The 18,593-nt window shown below is 37.1% G+C and overlaps 1 protein-coding gene across 1 annotated transcript in view; it reads left to right on the plus strand.

Moving 5' to 3' along the window:
* LOC140232364 (alpha-(1,6)-fucosyltransferase-like) overlaps positions 1–9,328 on the plus strand; it is an 18,761-nt gene extending 9,433 nt beyond the window's left edge. Inside the window, exons 4-7 of the mRNA XM_072312493.1 lie at positions 5,206–5,452; positions 6,616–6,792; positions 7,408–7,558; positions 8,360–9,328. Coding sequence (XP_072168594.1) covers positions 5,206–5,452; positions 6,616–6,792; positions 7,408–7,558; positions 8,360–8,692 — 908 coding nt within the window. The 3' untranslated portion in view covers positions 8,693–9,328. The remainder of the gene's footprint in view (positions 1–5,205; positions 5,453–6,615; positions 6,793–7,407; positions 7,559–8,359) is intronic.
* The last annotated feature ends 9,265 nt before the right edge of the window (positions 9,329–18,593 follow it).

The raw sequence follows: 18,593 nt of genomic DNA on the forward strand, positions 1-18,593 counted from the left end.
TGATTTTTTTTTACCTATATTGTACATTGGCTACAAAATGCTACTCCTTCGTCATTTCTAACCCGATTTCGATTCCGTTTGCTTTATGTGATGGCACTAGGTGAGGGCTTCAAAACTTCTACATAGAATTTTGACCCTTGACTTCTTTCACCTTTGACCTTGATCTTTTTACCTATATTGTACATTTTGCTACTAAATGCTACTTCCGGCGGGGACATATTTTACGCACGCGTAATTTCTACTTTTCCTTGTTCAATACTTATACCTGCTTCAATACACCTAAAAACACTTTGCTATTCCCTGTAAGACAGAGGAGACAAGTGGTAAATTGATGCTATAAATAAATATTACATGGTTTCAGGTTAATAACTGCCAGCTATTCTTGTTTAATAGGAACACTTAAATTTCTTAAAGGGATGATACAGTTCTGGTTGAGTTGGAGATTCAGCTTTTGACTTTTTGCAAGATAATAGAAACCATGTAATATATGGAATATTAAAGAGCATACCATTCTAAGAGGATTTAAAAGTCTATTTGATGAAAATGGTTTTGAAATGGCTGAGATATCCATATTATAGAAGGTGGGGACCCTCCTTTTAAAAGGACCACTTTGTTTTTATTTTGTTTTTTGAAAGTCAAGGTATAGTTTGTGAAACGATTAGTGCACTACTCTGTTCTTACCCATTGTAACTGTGTCCATTGGAATTTGCCAAGTACCTCATAACTTACTCCACAGTGTACCCTCTGTTAGAAAGATTGGTATGATGCAACAGGAATGGTTAGCGTATAATAGAGAGGATGTTGCTCTTCCTTGCCTGTCAAGGCTAACTAGACATAATTCAAGTGAAAATCCTAACCCCTTCCATCCATGGGAAACAAAGGGAACAAAGCTTGCTGTTACTCACTTATTCGATAGTATCTTACCCCTCCCCCCCCCCCCCCCCCCCCCCATTTATATCTTAACCCCTTTCCCTCAAATCCATTGTAACCTCCAGGAAATCAGGGCAAGGTGGTGTCTCTGCACGGAGCAGCAGTATTTTCCTCAGAAGCCTTAAAAACTGTCAAGTCCTCATGGATTTTTCTGCAGGACTTATCACGTCATCTTCACTGAATTGGCATCCCTGAATTTTACTGCATATTCTATAATTAGAGATCAAATGAAACCAGTTAATTAATTAAATCTGCACAAAATAAAAAAGAAATGTACAAAAATTTGGTATTGTCAAAAGAGGAGCAGGAATTTAAAGGGAAGGCAAACCCAAAGAGCAATGTGGATTGAGTGAAAGCAGCAAATTAGTAGAACACATCAGTGAAAGTTTGAGGAAAATCGGACAATCGATGCAAAAGTTATGAATTTTTAAAGTTTTGGTGTTGGAACCGCTGGATGAGGAGACTACTAGAGGATATGACGTATGAGTGGACAACAATACAAAGAAAATATAAAGGAAATTCAACAAAATTCACTTTTCTAGAATTATGAAAGAGCAATGGACCAACCGCTTTCAGAAAGCAGGGGGAATAATTGCTACCCTTAACATATGTAAATATCAAGTTGATGAAATTTGTAATTTTCATGAAAAATGGATTTTTGTAGTATTTTCTTTATTAGCTCACCTGAGCCAAAGGCTCAAGTGAGCTATTGCAATCGCCCTTCGTCCGTCGTGCGTCGTCCGTCGTCCGTCGTCCGTCGTCCGTCGTGCGTAAACTTTTTACATTTTCATCTTCTTCTTGAAAACCCCAAGACCGATTTTCATCAAACTTGGCAGGTAGCATCCCTAGGGGGTTAGGAATTCAATTTGTTAAAATGGGCACTGTGCCCCACCCAGGGGGCCCCCAGGGGCCCAAACCCCCCAAAATTAAGGAATCTGTAAAAAATCTTCTTCTCCAGAACCAGAAGTGATAGAGCTAAGTTAATACTATGAGTTAGTACATTGATGACTGTAGTTTCAAGTTTGTTCATGGCAGAATCAGGGGTGCCCCCCTTGGGACCCAGGGGAGGGGGGTTGGGAGGGGTCCTAATGGGGCCTAAATTGTACATTTTCATCTTCTTCTTGAGAACCCCATGACCAATTTTCACCAAACTTGCCAGGTAGCATCTCTAGGGGGTTAGGATCTCAATTTGTTAAAATGGGCACCATGCCTCACCCAGGGGCCCCAGGGGGGGGGGGGGGGGGGGGGGGGCAAACCCCCCAAAATGAAGGAATCTTTAAAAATCTTTTAAAAAAAAAGTTATAGAGCTAAGATAATACTATGAGTGAGTACATTAATGACTGTAGTTTGTTCATAGCAGATGCAGGGGTGCCCCTCTTGGGGGCAGGGGGGGGGGGGTTGGGAAGGTCCAAATGGGGGCCTGAATTGTACATTTTTATCTTCTTCCTGAAAACCTCATGATGGATTTTCGTCAAACTTGGCAGGTAGCATCCCTAGGGGGTCAGGATCTCAATTTATCAAAATGGGCACCATGCCCCACCCAGAGGGCCCCAGGGGGCCCCAATCCCCCCAAATTAAGGAATCTTAAAAAATTTGGGCCCTTATTGTACATTTTCATCTTCTACTTGAAAATGCCTGGTCAAATTTTAGTAGAGCTGTGAATAATCTAGATTAGTGACTGCATGAAAGGTGAACTTGCGATACTCAGGTGAGCGCTAGACCCGCGGGTCTCTTGTATTTTCTTGGTATTGTTGTCCACTCATACGTCATAACCTCTAGTAGTCTCCTCATCCAGCGGTTCCAACACCAAAACTTTAAAAGTTCATAACTTTTGCATCGATTGTCCGATTTCCCTCAAACTTTCACTGATGTGTTCTACTAATGCTGCTGCTTTCACTCAATCCACATTGCTGTTGGGGTTTATCTTCCCTTTAAGATTGTCTGAAATGTGTTGCCAATATAAGAAGCAGATATATATTTAGCAAATTTTGAGACTTTTGATGATTTTGTAGTTGACATTTAAACAACTTGGTGTATCAAACCGAGATAGGGAGTGAATGAAAGAGAAGTTTTTTAATCAAATGAAATACCAGCAATGAATGATAAAAAACTAGACTTACAATGTATATGTATCCAAGGACAATGGAGATATGAGGTCTTGTTACCCCAGGGATGATTATACCATATGCTGTGGGAGTATAATGTTTCACAAGTTTGGACATGTAAGACAATTTTGTGATTGGTTGAATTGGCAGTTGAAAGACACATGAGTTCTTATAACTTTTCAAAAGAAAAGTTAACTATTTCTTACCTTAGAGTGTTAGAGTTAAGATACTACACATTTGTGTTATAAATACATTTGTTTGTTCATTTTGCAAATTTCACAAGCTGAGAGATATTCCTGAAAGTGAAAACACATAAAAGTATATTGTGTGTACCCATTATTAGGACATCATACTCACAATTACATTAGTTATGAAAAGGCTTCAAAACATTGACGGGCATGTCTGAGAGGTATCAAATGAGAGGCTATATAAGGACTTCCAGTGAGAGGAACCTATTTGAGTTATGTGCACAAGAGAGCATCTGTTGCAGTCCAGTTGCATTGACAAGTGTATGTACCACCTCAATAAACAAAGAGCAGAATCTATTCAGTGTCTACGTTGTAGATATATGCATTCATGAACGTCAAACCTATGTGGCAAAGATCGATTGAAATATGACTAAACCTGTCTCAGCGGCCACCAGTCTATAGCGGCCACCTGTCTCGTATATGGCCACTACAAACAACCACCCCCCCTGAGAAAAGACATGGTTGAGACCCTGTAAATAGTGGCCACCTGCATATAGCAGCCACTTTTTCTTCTCCCTTGGGTGGGTGCTATAGACAGTTTTGACTGTATTTTAAGTGATAGAACTTGAAATATACATGGGGGGGGGGACTTGAATGTTGCCTGGGAATTTAAAGGCAGTTTAATGCAGTTTTTCAGTTATAGTTTTTTCCCTACATTTTATTTTGAGAGGTGCAACTCTTCCCCAGGAGGAGTTTGTGGGAAAAGGTTGATAGAAGATAGAGATTGAGAGATGTTTGTCTGAGATGGAAATGGATCTCTTGGCACTCTGCCTCCAAGTACAGCTACTTTACTTAATAAGTTACAAGGGCATCATCAAGGTATCAGATGTTCAGATCCTTTTATATGTGCACTATATTCAGTTTCATTGTTACCAGGGTGTGTGTGTGTGTGTTTGTGTGCGTGTGTGTGCTCATAGTATGAAAGTATGTGTTTGGTGCAGATGTGTCGGTTTGCATAGTATATGTTACATTTGCTTTGTATTGCCACTGTTTTTTCTAACAAACTGTGTGTGTGGCAGGATGTATTTAATTTGAGGGGGGTGTTTTGAGGAAAGAGCTGGGGAAAGAGGGGTATGACTGGACTGCATGGGATGATATCACTGCTGCACAGAAGCATGTGAAATTGTCAAAGTCTACAGCTTTATTGTTTTGTGTGTATTTGAAAGGAAACATCCACTGTTTAATCTGTTTGATATTACGCCAGTTACCTGTCAACGTGCCACATAAATTTGTTCACCATGCTGTGATATTCATATTGACTGGGCTCATCTACCCTAGGCAGATTTTCAGCCAGGGTGGCTAATTAATCAAATGAGGTCTCATCCTTGAATCTGCTCCAGAATGCCCAGTGAAAAGTGAAATAGAGGGTTAAAGATCCAGCATAGTCATTGTCTTGATGTCTCACTGGGTGATTTATGTTGCATCTCACAGATTAGGAAAGACAGCTATAACTTCTATTTCAATATGTTGATGATCCACTCTGTATTTTTGTGTCCATTTGATTTTTGTATTCAAACTTACAATCATAATGACATGGCTATGTAGAATACTGAAGAGTTCAAGCAGTTTGTAGCATTTAACTTTTTTTTCCTTTGAAATGACAAATAGTTTTGGAGGTAAAACTATCCAAAGATATTCGTCTTTCCAAATGTGGAATGAGTGCAGAGATAATGCTGATCGATGAGTTTAAAGGAAATATAGCTTGGTTGTCTCTATTGACGTCATGCAAGATTATCATCTGTTGGCTACATACCTTAACATTGAGAGTATCATCAGGCTTGATATTTGGCAAGTCTTTACTGGCTCTGACAAAGATAGACAGTGATAAGACTGTATTAGTTATAAAGCATCATTACGTACAGAATTGTATGCACCATGCCAATATGTAATCGCCATATATCACTTTTTGTTTGATTCTACAGCTCCTGGTACAATTGAGCATATCCAAGTGATCGAGCTACCCATCGTCGATGGTCTTCACCCGAGGCCAGACTTCCTCCCCCTGGCCATTCCGGAGGACCTGTCCGCCAGGCTGATGAGGCTACACAGCCATCCCATCGTCTGGTGGATGGGTCAGATCATGACGTACATCCAGCGACCCCAGCCGGCTCTGGAGGAGGATATCCAGAAGATGACGGGGCTGTTGGGATTTGAGAGTCCCATCGTTGGGTCAGTTCTTCCAGATAGAGTCAATGTCTGCTCCCTCACACATTATGTCATGTATTGCAGATGCTACTGCTCCTGCAGCATAATATACTACTTCACCTAGAACTTGTATTAAAGGTACTAGCCCACATTTGCAAACCCACGAAAATCAAAACTGCGTAAAACAGGTCCAATGTGACTTCAAGTACAAGTTATAACAGTAACATACCTCACCTGTCGCTCTTTGTCTATACCATTCGATAAAAGAGAGAAAATCATCGTTTTAAAATCAATTTTCAAACCGGGTCAACCCGACCCAAAATCGAATTGTGAGCGCGGGCTATAGCTACGTACATTGTACATGTAACACGTACGTGGACCGGAGCTAGCGAGCGTTATATGCATGCATACGGATTACGGTGCATTTTCATTTATTTTTATGAAAGTAATGGACTAATTGGAACGAAATTTTGCACAGGTGTTCCTGCAATCATACCCAAACTCCATGCTAGCTATGAGACCAATTGCTGCAGGTTTACAAATGTGGGCTAATACCTTTAAAACTGCTACTAAAGCTAATACTCTAATACAACTATACTACGAATAGTACTGCTTCTCCTATCCATTATGATGAACAATCACTTCTGCTTTCCGGCTACCTTTACACCTTAAATTGTTGTTACCTCTGCCAAGGAGTTTTTTTGTTTGTTTGTTTGTTTGTTTTTGTTTGTTTTTTCAGTAGCATTTGTTTTTGTTTGTTTTTTGTTTGTTTCTTTGTTTCTTTGTTTGTCTGTTAGCAATGTTACTCAAAAACAAATGAACAGATTTTGATGGAGTATTCAAGATAGGTTTGTTTGGGTAAAGGAACAGGTGATTAGCTTTTGATGGTAGTCCAGGTCATGATCTAGTCCAAGTTGTGTTTGTTTGTTTGTTGTTGTTGTTTTAAGAGCTGCGTGCAGAGTTTTATGGCATTGGTGAACTAATGGCTTTTTTGGAGGTTTGCACTCTCCAAATGCTTCTGGTTTATAGTAATAAAACTACTCCCTTTCATTTTGTTGCAACTAATGTTATCCCAATCACTATCATGACAAAGTGTACTATGTGAGCCCCCAATGAAATACACGTATTGCACAAGAAATGAAGACATTGGTTCATCTTATCCTACAACACTGCTCTCCTCCTCGCAGACTCCATGTAAGGCGTACCGACAAGGTGGGCACGGAGGCAGCCTTCCATGGCATCGAGGAATACATGTTCCATGCAGAGGAATACTACCAGAGGCTGGAGAGGATACAGGAGGTGCCTACGAGGAGAATCTACCTTGCCACAGACGATGCCAGCCTGCTCAAGGAAGCAAAGAGGAAGTGAGTGCATCTCTCGCAATGATGGGTGGATGGATGGATGGATGGATGCTTATCATTTAATCAGAGATTCTGAGATAGCCATCCTTCCTTGTGACGCCTTCTAGTGGATAAATTCGCACATGCTTCTGTTAAACAGTGCGTGCATGTCATGGTTAAATAGCCAGCTGGATGTATCTCAGCATTCGCTTGAACAGAAAACAGGGAACACTGGCATGTTCGTCACGTTTTGATGGAAGCCTGATTTTATTCATGGTATTTTTCTGTGGTAAATGATACAATTGATATTGAAGTAGATCAGCAGTTACAGTGTCATGTCACACTTGCACCTAATGTAGCAAAGTAAGCATATCTACTACCATAGCAAGGATGATACTGTTGCTTGAGTAATTTGTCATTGTGAAATGAACCAATTGATTTTTGATCAACTTGAATTAATCAGATGCATATTCTGTGAATTGGATTATTGTCATGTAGGTGGCATGGATTATCATATCAAGGATGAAACTAGTAATGAGTTAGCTTGACAAAAATAATTCAGTCTCCAGCTATGTTGATTAGAATCCTGCATCAATTGAGTACCCTGAATTTTCATTTTGGATTTTCCAACCCAAACAGATTTCCCAGTTATGTGTTTGTGAGCGACAACGACATCTCCAAATCAGCTGGCCTTTCTTCAAGATACTCGGAGGACTCTCTTCGCGGTGTGATCATTGACATCCACTTCTTGTCCAGATGTGATTTTCTTGTTTGCACGTTTTCCTCCCAGGTTTGTTAAAGAGAAGAAAGAAAATATCACCTCCAAATTTCTTTAGGTCAAGAGATGTTTTGGTGTTTGTTTTGTGAATATGGCATGAAGGCAACACATAATCTTTTTTAAAAATTGCTATTTACTCTTTTTACAGCTAGTTGTCATTTGCATTTGAATGATTAACAATCTTAAACAGTGTTTTTTACAATTTTCCTTTTTTTTTTTTTTTTTGCTGGCTTGCTTGTTTGTTATTTTTTCCCCGCTCTCTTATGTTTTGTGCACATACTTTTCTTGAAGTGCTGTGAGCAGCACCAGAAGGTGAACCTGTGCACTACATAAGTAGCCACTCTTATTAGCATTATCATCATAATGTAATGGAATGGAAGGAAACCAACATGTACAGTGCATTCACTCAACTTCCCTTGGGAGTATTCCAGCCTGACTGTCTCATCACTTTTTAATTCCAACGTCATTAACATCTTCGTACCGGGTGCGCATTTACACACCTAGGCGAAGAGAAGTAGTGCAGGAAAAGTGTGCAAGTGCTATGGCAGGGTCTCATAAATAATGCAGCACCACTTACACATTCAGTAGACCATGACAACCCCCCCGATTAAAGTACCATGAACTTGAAACGGGTTCCCCATGTAATGTTTATGACCTATCAGAAATGATTGATTGGTCATTTGCTAGTAGAAGTGGATGCGATGTCAGTTTTAGTGCACAAACTGTGTATGATCTCCTCAAGTTTTAGGTCCATTTTTTTCTCATCGCTTATGTCTCTTTTTGCACAATTTTATTTGCTTTAACATATTCCAGGTCTGTCGCGTAGCCTATGAGATGATGCAGTACTTGCACCCAAATGCTGCCTCCAACTTCCGCTCCCTTGATGACATCTACTACTTTGGCGGTCAGAATGCCCACGAGCAGATAGCACTGTACCCCCACAAGCCACGCGGAGCGGACGAGATTGAGCTGCAGCCGGGGGATGTGATCGGGGTAGCAGGCAACCACTGGGATGGGTATTCAAAGGGGACCAACCACCGCATAACGCCACGGCGTGCTGGACTCTACCCTTCCTACAAAGTAGAGGATAAAACCGATATTGTTAGGATGCCAGTGTACGAGGCAGCCAAGGACTTCAATTTATAACCCAGAATTGCTTGTACAGGGGAGGGAGGCGGTGTTAGGTGGGGATTCCATGTAAATTTGAATTTGGACATTAGCATGAGTTGCCTATTTGTTGTACAATGCTACAATCATATTGATGAAAGTGTTAGAGCTGCAAGATCCAAGTCGCCAGAGTTCTTGTCTTCTTTGCACGTCTAATATTTTATGAGCAAACACAGATTGTATTGTCAGGAATTGAAGGGCACACATTAAACTCTCTTGTGTGTTTCGTTTGCCGTCATGAGAATTTGCTCAGAGACGAGAACTTTTCACAGAAAACTAGTCATGTTCATTGCATTACTGGTGCACATATCTGAACAGGTTGCACAGGAAAACAGCTCAATTGTGTGTGTATTTAAGAGACACTGTTAAATGTGCACTCAGTGCACTGAAAAAAACATCTCATTCTTGGTTGTGCACAATATCCGTGTTACTTGCCATTTTACCAACCTGTAGGTTGCGTTAATCCTCTTTGATATACGACAGTGTTCTCTTGACATGTTTGAATATAGTATTTTGTGTGAAGGGATGGAAAACAAGAAGGAAAGAAACATTCTTTTATATTTTGTTTTATAATGATGGCAATAAAGAAGACATAGAATGTATACACACACACACACACACGCACACAACATCATCAACAACAACAACACAAACACACTCAACAACAGACACAAACACATACAACACACATACAAGAACTTTCCTTTATTACTGTGGAAGTCAAAATGGCGTTCAGATGTGAATATTACAGGTGGAAGTATCAGTTACATCCACAAATACATCTCATGTTTGCAAGATTTTGCAGCTGACATTGTAATGTGAGCCAGCTCATGTTTCATTTGAGTGAAAGAGGAAATACGTGCAAAAAAATACAATTTCCTTCAAAAAAAAATATAGCAGAGAGCATTGTAAATGAAAATGATTCAGTATTATATGTATTTGTGATCATGTCTGTGTCATTGTATCAGAATTGTGCCTGATTTTCTAATTACTATAGATAATGGTTTGTAATGTGTAAACAGGGATGTAAAGTGATTTTTTTATAATCAAAATGATGGAATTGTGAATACCAAAATTTTTGTACTATCTGTATCATAGAAATTATGCAGAGAGTGATTATATATAGATAAATGTACTACTATATGACCTAGATTATGATGGAAGACAATTGCTTCTTTTATGCTGACTGCGTCAATCATGATTTGGTGATGAAATATTTGTTCAAATGTGTAGCAAGGAAGATGGCAAATGTTTGAACAAAGAATATGTCACTCTTTATTCATGGAGATTCATACAAAAGTGTGAATACTTTTTTTTTTAAGATTCAAGTGTATGTCTTGTCTGATCTTGAAAGATTCACTGTGAAAGATTCACTCCTTGTTGGACTTCAAACATACCGAGATATTTTATCGGGACTGCGGACTTCATTTACTTTCCACCTTGTGACAATGAGTTGTGAGTTTTGATATATGTGTGTATATATATATCAATACCAAAATATATTATACATACATTCAGCACCCATTTAATTCTGATTTGGATGAATGAAAACTTTGCTGTGGCAGCACAAGGCATGTTATTTTCACTGCTTAAACTAGAAGAGACATCAGTAAAACAAAATGGAAACTTTGTATAAAACTCATTGTAAGAGGGGAGGAGAATTTAATGAATGTAGGATTAAATCAAACCATGGTGACAAGATTCTATACCCAGTTAGAGAAACTTGTAGGTGTATGAAGAAATACTCAACCATAGCTGCATTTTTTTTTTCTGGACAATGCATTGTGTAGTGTAACAGAACAATTTGCCCACATTTGCTGCACATTTGGCCTGCCATAGTGGCTTGCACTCAAAGGTAGAACAGTAAGTGTACTGTAGAACAACTAGTAGAATGATACACTCGCAGTTGTGTGTGCTGTGAACCTTCAACATAAGCAACTGACAGAGTGCATAACTCAATGCAAAAAGCTTCTTGAGGTACACTAGATATGTATAAACACACACACACTCATTCTGGCTAAATTAATTGGCCATAAATTCATGAATATGTGTCACTCTAGGGACTGCACAACAGTTGCAAGACTGTTTTTGATATGCTTTAGAGTAAATGGAAGAAGTAAGTGTACATTGTGTTTTACTTATACATTTAAGTATGATATTTGACACAAAATACATATTATATGTATTAGAAACCTATGAGTAACTGAAATCATGTTCGCAAGGATGACCGTGTTCAAAAAAAGCTGACTGTGCCAAAGCAGTATGGAGCATTATTATGTAGTGGCAATTTACTAATACTATTTATTGAATCGTGGATTACAAAGAAATTTTTTTTTTTCTTTCATTCTTAACCCTTAACCACAATATTATCCCCAATGTCCATCAGGGGTCTTTGCATCTATAATCATGAATGTTTCTTTGATCATTTGAAATGATTATGTGAAATTATGTGGTAGCTATTCTGTAACAAAAAAAAAAAGAAAGAAAGAAAGAAAAGAAAATAGTGTATTTTTCATAGATCATGTTTGGAGATCAGTCATTTGACCAAATCAAGAATGATGGCGCAAATTATTCTTTGTATTTACGATATAATTCATTATTTTTTTTGCAGGAACATATTTTTCCCAGTGAAGTTGGTGCTAACTTGACTACAATAATCATGCAGTTTTAAAGGGATGGTATGGTTTTGGCCGAGATGGGGCTTCAGGTTTCCAGCTTTTTCTGTGAGATGATGAGAAACCTCATACAAAATATTAAAAAGCATACAGTTTTAAGAGGAATTCAAAAGTTATTTGATGAAAACTGTTTTTTGAAATGGCTGAGATATCCACAACAAAGTGATTCTAATTAAAGGTAGGGAATCCCATTTGCATGCCTTAAATGAAGAGTTGTATAAATACAGTGGTATGTTGAAGAGAGTATCATTTTAGAAACTCCCATAAAGTTTTGAAAGTGGAAGGTAACATTTAGTACATTTTTATTGACCGTTAGATTTTGAATTGAATTTTTTTCGGGGCTCACCGTAAATTCCCGTACATCACTAAGCTACCTTTGCAGACCCATGCACTGCATGTGTGTCCATCATGTATATTTTGTGGAGAAAGTTCATCAAAACTTACAAACATTTCCATATACATTCTTGCCACACACTCTATATGTTATTACATCAGCTCTTATACTTTTAGATTTGAGTTTATATAGATAAAAAATACAGAAGACTGCAACAAAAAGGCTTAAGTGTGGCTGACAGACAGAACTACTGAGTAGTTGAGTTTTGTGCATTATCAAATTGTAGATAACTGTTGACTTCCAAATTTCTCTGCAGTGGCCTAAACAATTCCCCTGAGGTTCATATTTAATGTTTTGCTGCATTTTGGGAGGTCTGTAAAAGGTATCCCCTACCTTTAAGGGTGGGACTACCTTCTACTAGTATTGCTTTTTTTTTCTTTCTTTCTTTCTTTTGATATTTCAACCATTTTACAACCAATTTTCATCAAATGAACTTTTAATTCCTTAGAATCATACATTTTTTGTAATTTAGTAGTAGAAGTAAAGTAGTTTCTGAATATCTCACAAAAAATTAAAAGCTGTATCCTCATCTGAACTAATACTATACCATCCCTTTAATGATAGCATTAGTACATTACTAGTAGTTTGCATTTATCTCTTTGCATTGTAAATGCTAGTATATACTCAATAGACCAGTTCTGAAATGTATTCAAATTATATGCATGCTTTGTCACAAAAGTTGCCCTTAACAACCACAGAGCGTGCCCAAGGCTTGCCATTCCTAGCAACAACTAACTGAATTCCTACCTATGGAACTTCATTGGAGGGAGCTAGTGAATAAAAATGCATTATAAGTAGGCTGTAGGAAAGAAACATCCATGCATTGTAATACATTACAGAAACGGTCTATTCCAAATTTCGGCAGTGGTGGATTACTGAGATTAAGTCAAATTCATATTGTCTGCCCTCCGAGACACCTTCCTTACCATCACGCTCTTCCTGCTTTATCATTTTTTCTTCTGTGAATAGATTTTATGCATTCTGGGATGGAACACATTGACACTCATTGTTTTTTGGGTTTTTTTTTCCATGAATTATCAGTTGTGTTAATGTAGACAAAACATGTTGGTGCCTAAATGCACTTTATTGCACATGAGTGAAGATGTCAGTTTGATTGAATTGGGCGACATAATGCACAGATGAAACAAACGATGATAAGGAAATATTTGAAGGAGCATGTGCTCATTTGATGTATGGATGCTACTTTACAGACATACGATGATATGCTAAGGATGTAGACTTCTCCTTCTTCTTTTTTTCCGACAAGCTTACAGCATGTGTACAGATAAACATGGAAAATAGAAGGAAAAACAGTGAAACTGTTAATGACCATCATGTCAAGCTTGAAAATGAGACAAGATTTCCATGTAACCCCTAATCAGGCAAATGCACTCTTTGCTTACCATAGTTTGATTCATGTGGAGGATTTTTGTTGTTGTTGTACAACCTCATGAAGATAAAATCATGTAATTGCAGTTTCTTTCATGTGAAATGAAACTTACATTGAAATTTCTAAATAATGGTATTCTTGTTATGTGACCAGATTGTCAAAATATATTTGGATTTAGCATTTTATCTAAAGATTCCCAAGGCTTATGTAGCTTTGCTTGTTTTCCGTAAGATTTGAAAGCACACTTTAAATTTATAAAAGTTCTTTTGAGAGAAACAGTTTATTTGAAGTGCATCTGTGCAATTATCAGTAGATATGTAATCGACTATTGTCTTTGTTGGTTTATTTATATACCTCACTAGTCCAAACATTCAGAAGTATCTAGTGGAAGGTCATTAATGTGTTTGCCGCCTTGGGTACATATATCTGTTCGTATGAATAAAAGCAGGTATGTAGTGATGTATCTCTGCTAGATGGTGCATACTGTATGAGTGTTTGAAGTCTGCCTCTTGTCTATCTTGACTTTAGCTGAAAGAGGAGCATTGAAGTGAAAACATACAGTGAAAAATTCATTGAAACTGGACAAAGAATAAGGAAAGTGATGGGACAATGGAATGTTTATGTTTATATGGAGTATTGATACCTGTCTGGGACACACAACATGAAGTCACAAGTTCATTGCATCACCTCTCTCTAAATTTCCTTATTTTTGATCAATTCAAAGACAACAAATTCTTTATATTGCACTACAGTTGTCAATATAATTATAGTGTTTTGTTTCTTTTTCCAGAGGGAGACCACAGTAGCTACATGGTTAACCAGCAACATATCTGCAATACTTTAATTTGCAAAACAATGTGATGGTTGTGAGGTGATGACATTAGAACTTGAAAACTGAGCGAGGTTTCCCTTTAACCCGTTGAGGACGAGTCCCGAGTATACTCGGGCAGGTGTCTATGGGAAATGCGTGTTGTAACAAAATCAGTCCGTCCTCAACGGGTTAAGTGAGGCATCAAATATAGCATGAGAATGTCATCAAGTCATCGAAATTAATCTCTCAAAAGAATTACATTGTATATGCTTTAAAAGAAGGGTAAATGTGTTACTTTTTGAGTGTGGAATCTTTTGAAGCAGAGACAAAATATGAATATGAAGAATATACCAGTCAAATGTACCTGGTATTTTTACTTGATGTTATAGTTATCCTTCGAATAGACACAAACCACCTGCATTGTAGTGCTTCCAGGAAAAAGGACCATCTTTCAGTGGCGTAATTCATACTGCCATGGAAGTTATTCCATGGCTAAAAGTGAGGTTGGTGTGAATTTTGAGTGTCGCTACCATGTTCTCAGTAACTATGATTATAATTGTGTGTGGGTAATGAATTCCCATATTTTCCTCAAGGTCACATGCACAATGATATGCACACACATGACCTTGCCCTCACAAGTTCACTTGCTTGCCTTTTTTTTTTTTCTCTCTCTCTCTCTCTCTCTCTCCTATCTTTTTTCTCTCCCCTTTGCTCCATTTTTTTTTTTTTTTTTTTGGGGGGGGGGGTAGATCTACCAAGCCGCCAGCAATGTTCCATATAATTTCCCTGTAATTGGACATTATAGGAGTTTGCTGTGGTTATGGCCAGAAATTCTGAAACTTATTTGTGGCTTTTTATTGGTCTTGCAAATAACATTTGTAAATTAAAAACTTTGTATTCATTTGTAGTAGATATGAATTTAACACATTCAGATGTGTCTGTAGGGATTTAGTGATGTGTTGAGTCATAATGATTTAGTGAAATATGTGCTCAATTTTGATCCAAATGTTTCATGACCACTTTGCAGCACTTTTAATACTTGCGTGTTATGCAATATCTGACTGTGGTTTCATGGAAAATGTTGCCTTTGTCGTTTAATGATGGTTACCGCGTTCATGATGTATTATGATTTATAACTTTGTTTATTTAGCTGCAGGGAGTAATGTGCTTTGAACTACCTTTTAATGGAGTTTTCTTGATACACTTGCGTGTGAACCAAATTTCCAGACTATCAATGATGCATGAATGGAAACATTTTATTTTTTTAATTTTACACTTTGTGTGTGTTTTATGAGGTGATGTAAGAGGAATTGGTGTGAACAGCTGTCATTGAACATTCTGCAAAGGTCATTCAAGCAGTGTACTACTCACTCTGATAGAACAATGACTGGCATGAGATGTACTATTTGAGTGAAAGTTTTAAAAAATAAAAGGAAACACTAGTTTCAACATTGTACTGTAAAAGTGGACATTTTTGTGCTGAAAGCTTCTTTTTTTGCACTCATTGGGGTCAAATGGATTCTTTGTGTTTTGAATTCTGTAGAATCAAAAAATAAAAAAAAAATGTCCTATATTTGTATTAAAAGCAAAAATATTTGCAAGCTTTTCTTTTTCACGCTCATTTCATATCCAGCCAAGTGTGCAAAAATTTCCACTTTTACAGTATAAAATAATCATTTATATCTAGATTCTGTGTTGTAGTGACACTCCTGTTTTTTTTCCCTGTAAATATATTAGATTGTACTGCGTGCTTGGAATATAGCTCTCTTCATCCCAGCAACAGACAGTACTTTATAGAGACTTCTTCCTTAATGAGAGAGGAAGGTGATTTTCAGCGAGCCTCCATTTAATTGCTTAATTCATTGTATCATATGATAGCTGTTATGTCAAATTTAGTGTGTGTTGTGATGTCTGGAGGTAATAAAGCACCTGGTCAGTGAAAAGTAATCTTAATGTTGTGCATGTATCAATTTCTTACGTGTTATTTTCATTTTATGTGTATATATTTCCCTTCTGACTGTTGCTGAGACTGAGCTAGGCTTATACTAACCAGCAAACCAGTCATAAATCTCAGACCAGTTGTAATTTTGCAGGCTGTGTAAGGGAACTATGCAATGCCAGTGCGTGTTGACTTGTGTTGATTTCTGATATCCCACTCAACATCACTTTTGTGGCAAAATGAATATCGAAATACATTGTATACATTTTCAAATAAATGATAGAAATTTCCATATTACTCATATGATTAATAGAAGACATTGCAGGGGAAAAAAAGCAAGTTATGATCGGTCTAGGTGAAGGTGCATTCCAATGTCTAATTCTGTTTAATGATAAGTCTTCAGCAATGATTGACAGATGATTTCTCTGGCAGAATCTCAGATTGGATTTGTGTGTGTGTGTGTGTGTGTGTTTGTGTGTGAGCATATCAAAGTACATTTGTAATCTGAAGAAAAATACATGTACTTGAAAGTTGTTACAAATATATAGCAGATATTATTTAGATTTTCTTTTGACCATGTAAGTATTGACCAGGGTATTATGAATTGATACAAGTCAAAGTGCATTTGCATTTCATGGGTCCTTTAGATTTTAAGGTGTGTGAAATGAGCCGAGTTGAATTGAGTCGAGGTTTGATTAATACTTCCATGAAAACAGATAACAGATATATACATGTATATATGTATATATATCTATATATATATATATATATATATATATATATATATATATATATATATATATATATATATATATATATATATATATATATATATATATATATATATATATATATATACATTTAAACAGATATTTTCATGAATCATGTCATCAATATAGTGTTTGACAAATCTTTTTAAAAAATCTCATATTCAGCAAATTATTACAAGCTTAGACACTCCAAAACACACACCTCTACACACAAACCGCCTAACAATCATTAAATTCAATGTATTGATATACAAGGTAAAGCGTGTATCTCCATTGAAATAGGCCTTATTGCAGGTAATGAAGTGCTTCTTTGAATGACTGGAGGAACTGCAGTCCACTGACAAAATTTTGGGGACGGCAAGGTTCTGGCAAAGGGAATAGTGTACACTTACATTCAATAGTTCTCACATTATATCTACAATTAAAGGGATGGTGTAGTTTTGGTTGAGATGGGGGATTTAGACTTTAACTTTTTGCAAGATAATTGATAATCACTTGTAAAATATCCAAGAACATGCGATTCTAAGAGGAATTCAAAGTTTAGTTGATGAAAATCGGTTTTGAAATAGCTGAACTATTAAAAGAAAGCAAAGGGAAACAAAAAGGTCCTAATAAAAGGTGGCTCCCACCTTTTATTAGGACCTCTATGTTTTTAGATATTTCAGCCATTTTAAAACCAGCTTTCATCAATAAGCTTTGAATTACTCTTAGAATGAAATGTTTACTCTTTAATATTGTTTTTCGTTATCTCAAAAAAAGAGTTGGAAACCTGAAGCCCCATCTCAACCAAAACTATACCATCCCTTTAATATTTAACTAAAGAATTATCTAATAAACTGAGTGGTGGGGTAAGAGTCACTTTGTTTCTTCCTTAATTTAAACCAACCAATCCCAGACGCAACACTCCTGTGGTTTGATGCTGCACCTGGTAATCATAATATTCATTATGTTTAGTGCTACGTTTTCTCAAGGTATATCATCACACACAAAAAAAGGACACAGCAAACCAAACTTTTCCCTGGTATACATTTTTGTGAATATATAATTCACTATTTCTGTTGAATGCTTTTCAACAGCCTCATTTTATATTCAGTAATGGAATGGATTGTTTAAATCAATCTTCCGAGGCCAGAAGTAGGCCTAATTTCTTACTCAGTTTGATATAGGTTTTCCCCGTCAATTTCATGAATTTTTGTCACAAGCACGCGAAAATGTTGGGGCATTCAAATTCAGAATCCGATCAATTTCATTTATGGAAGCTCTTATTCACGGGACTAAATCCGTATACCGAGGAGTAGGGGGAAGGGATGATCGGCGATAGTCATCACATTCTGGCAAGAGTACAATCCCATCAATATGTACACACTCGGAACATAATAACCAATGGAATGCTAAGCATTAAATTATCATGAAATAGAACCTATATAAGCATAAAATAGTGCACAAAATATCACCTCCCATGATTGTATAGGCCTATATAGTAAGCGGTATCAGTAGGCCCTAAATACTGAAGCAATTTCCATTTCTCATCAGTTGGATCCTCTAAATCGCCGAAGTTTGTGGAAATGCATCAGTAGCTACGTTCATAACTTTCGAGGATAGGTAATTTCGAGGATGAACTCGTAGTTAAGTATGGGGCGCCAAATATCGCATGCGTGGTCTCTTTCGTGACGAAATTGGGTTTGTGTTTTTTTTTTTTTTTGTTTTTTTTTTCGTTGACACAACTGACAACGTCAGTTTTGTTGAAGAAATAACAATGATTTTTAACAAAATTACAACTTCTTAACGAAATTGTCATGTCGTCGACGAAATAAAAAATTTCGTGACGAAAGAGACCATGGCGCTCGATACTTAACTATGATCTTATCCTGAAAGTTAAGGATCACCGTCTGAACGTAACT

Source organism: Diadema setosum, chromosome 1 (assembly GCF_964275005.1).
Source record: "Diadema setosum chromosome 1, eeDiaSeto1, whole genome shotgun sequence".
NCBI lineage: Eukaryota > Metazoa > Echinodermata > Echinoidea > Diadematoida > Diadematidae > Diadema > Diadema setosum.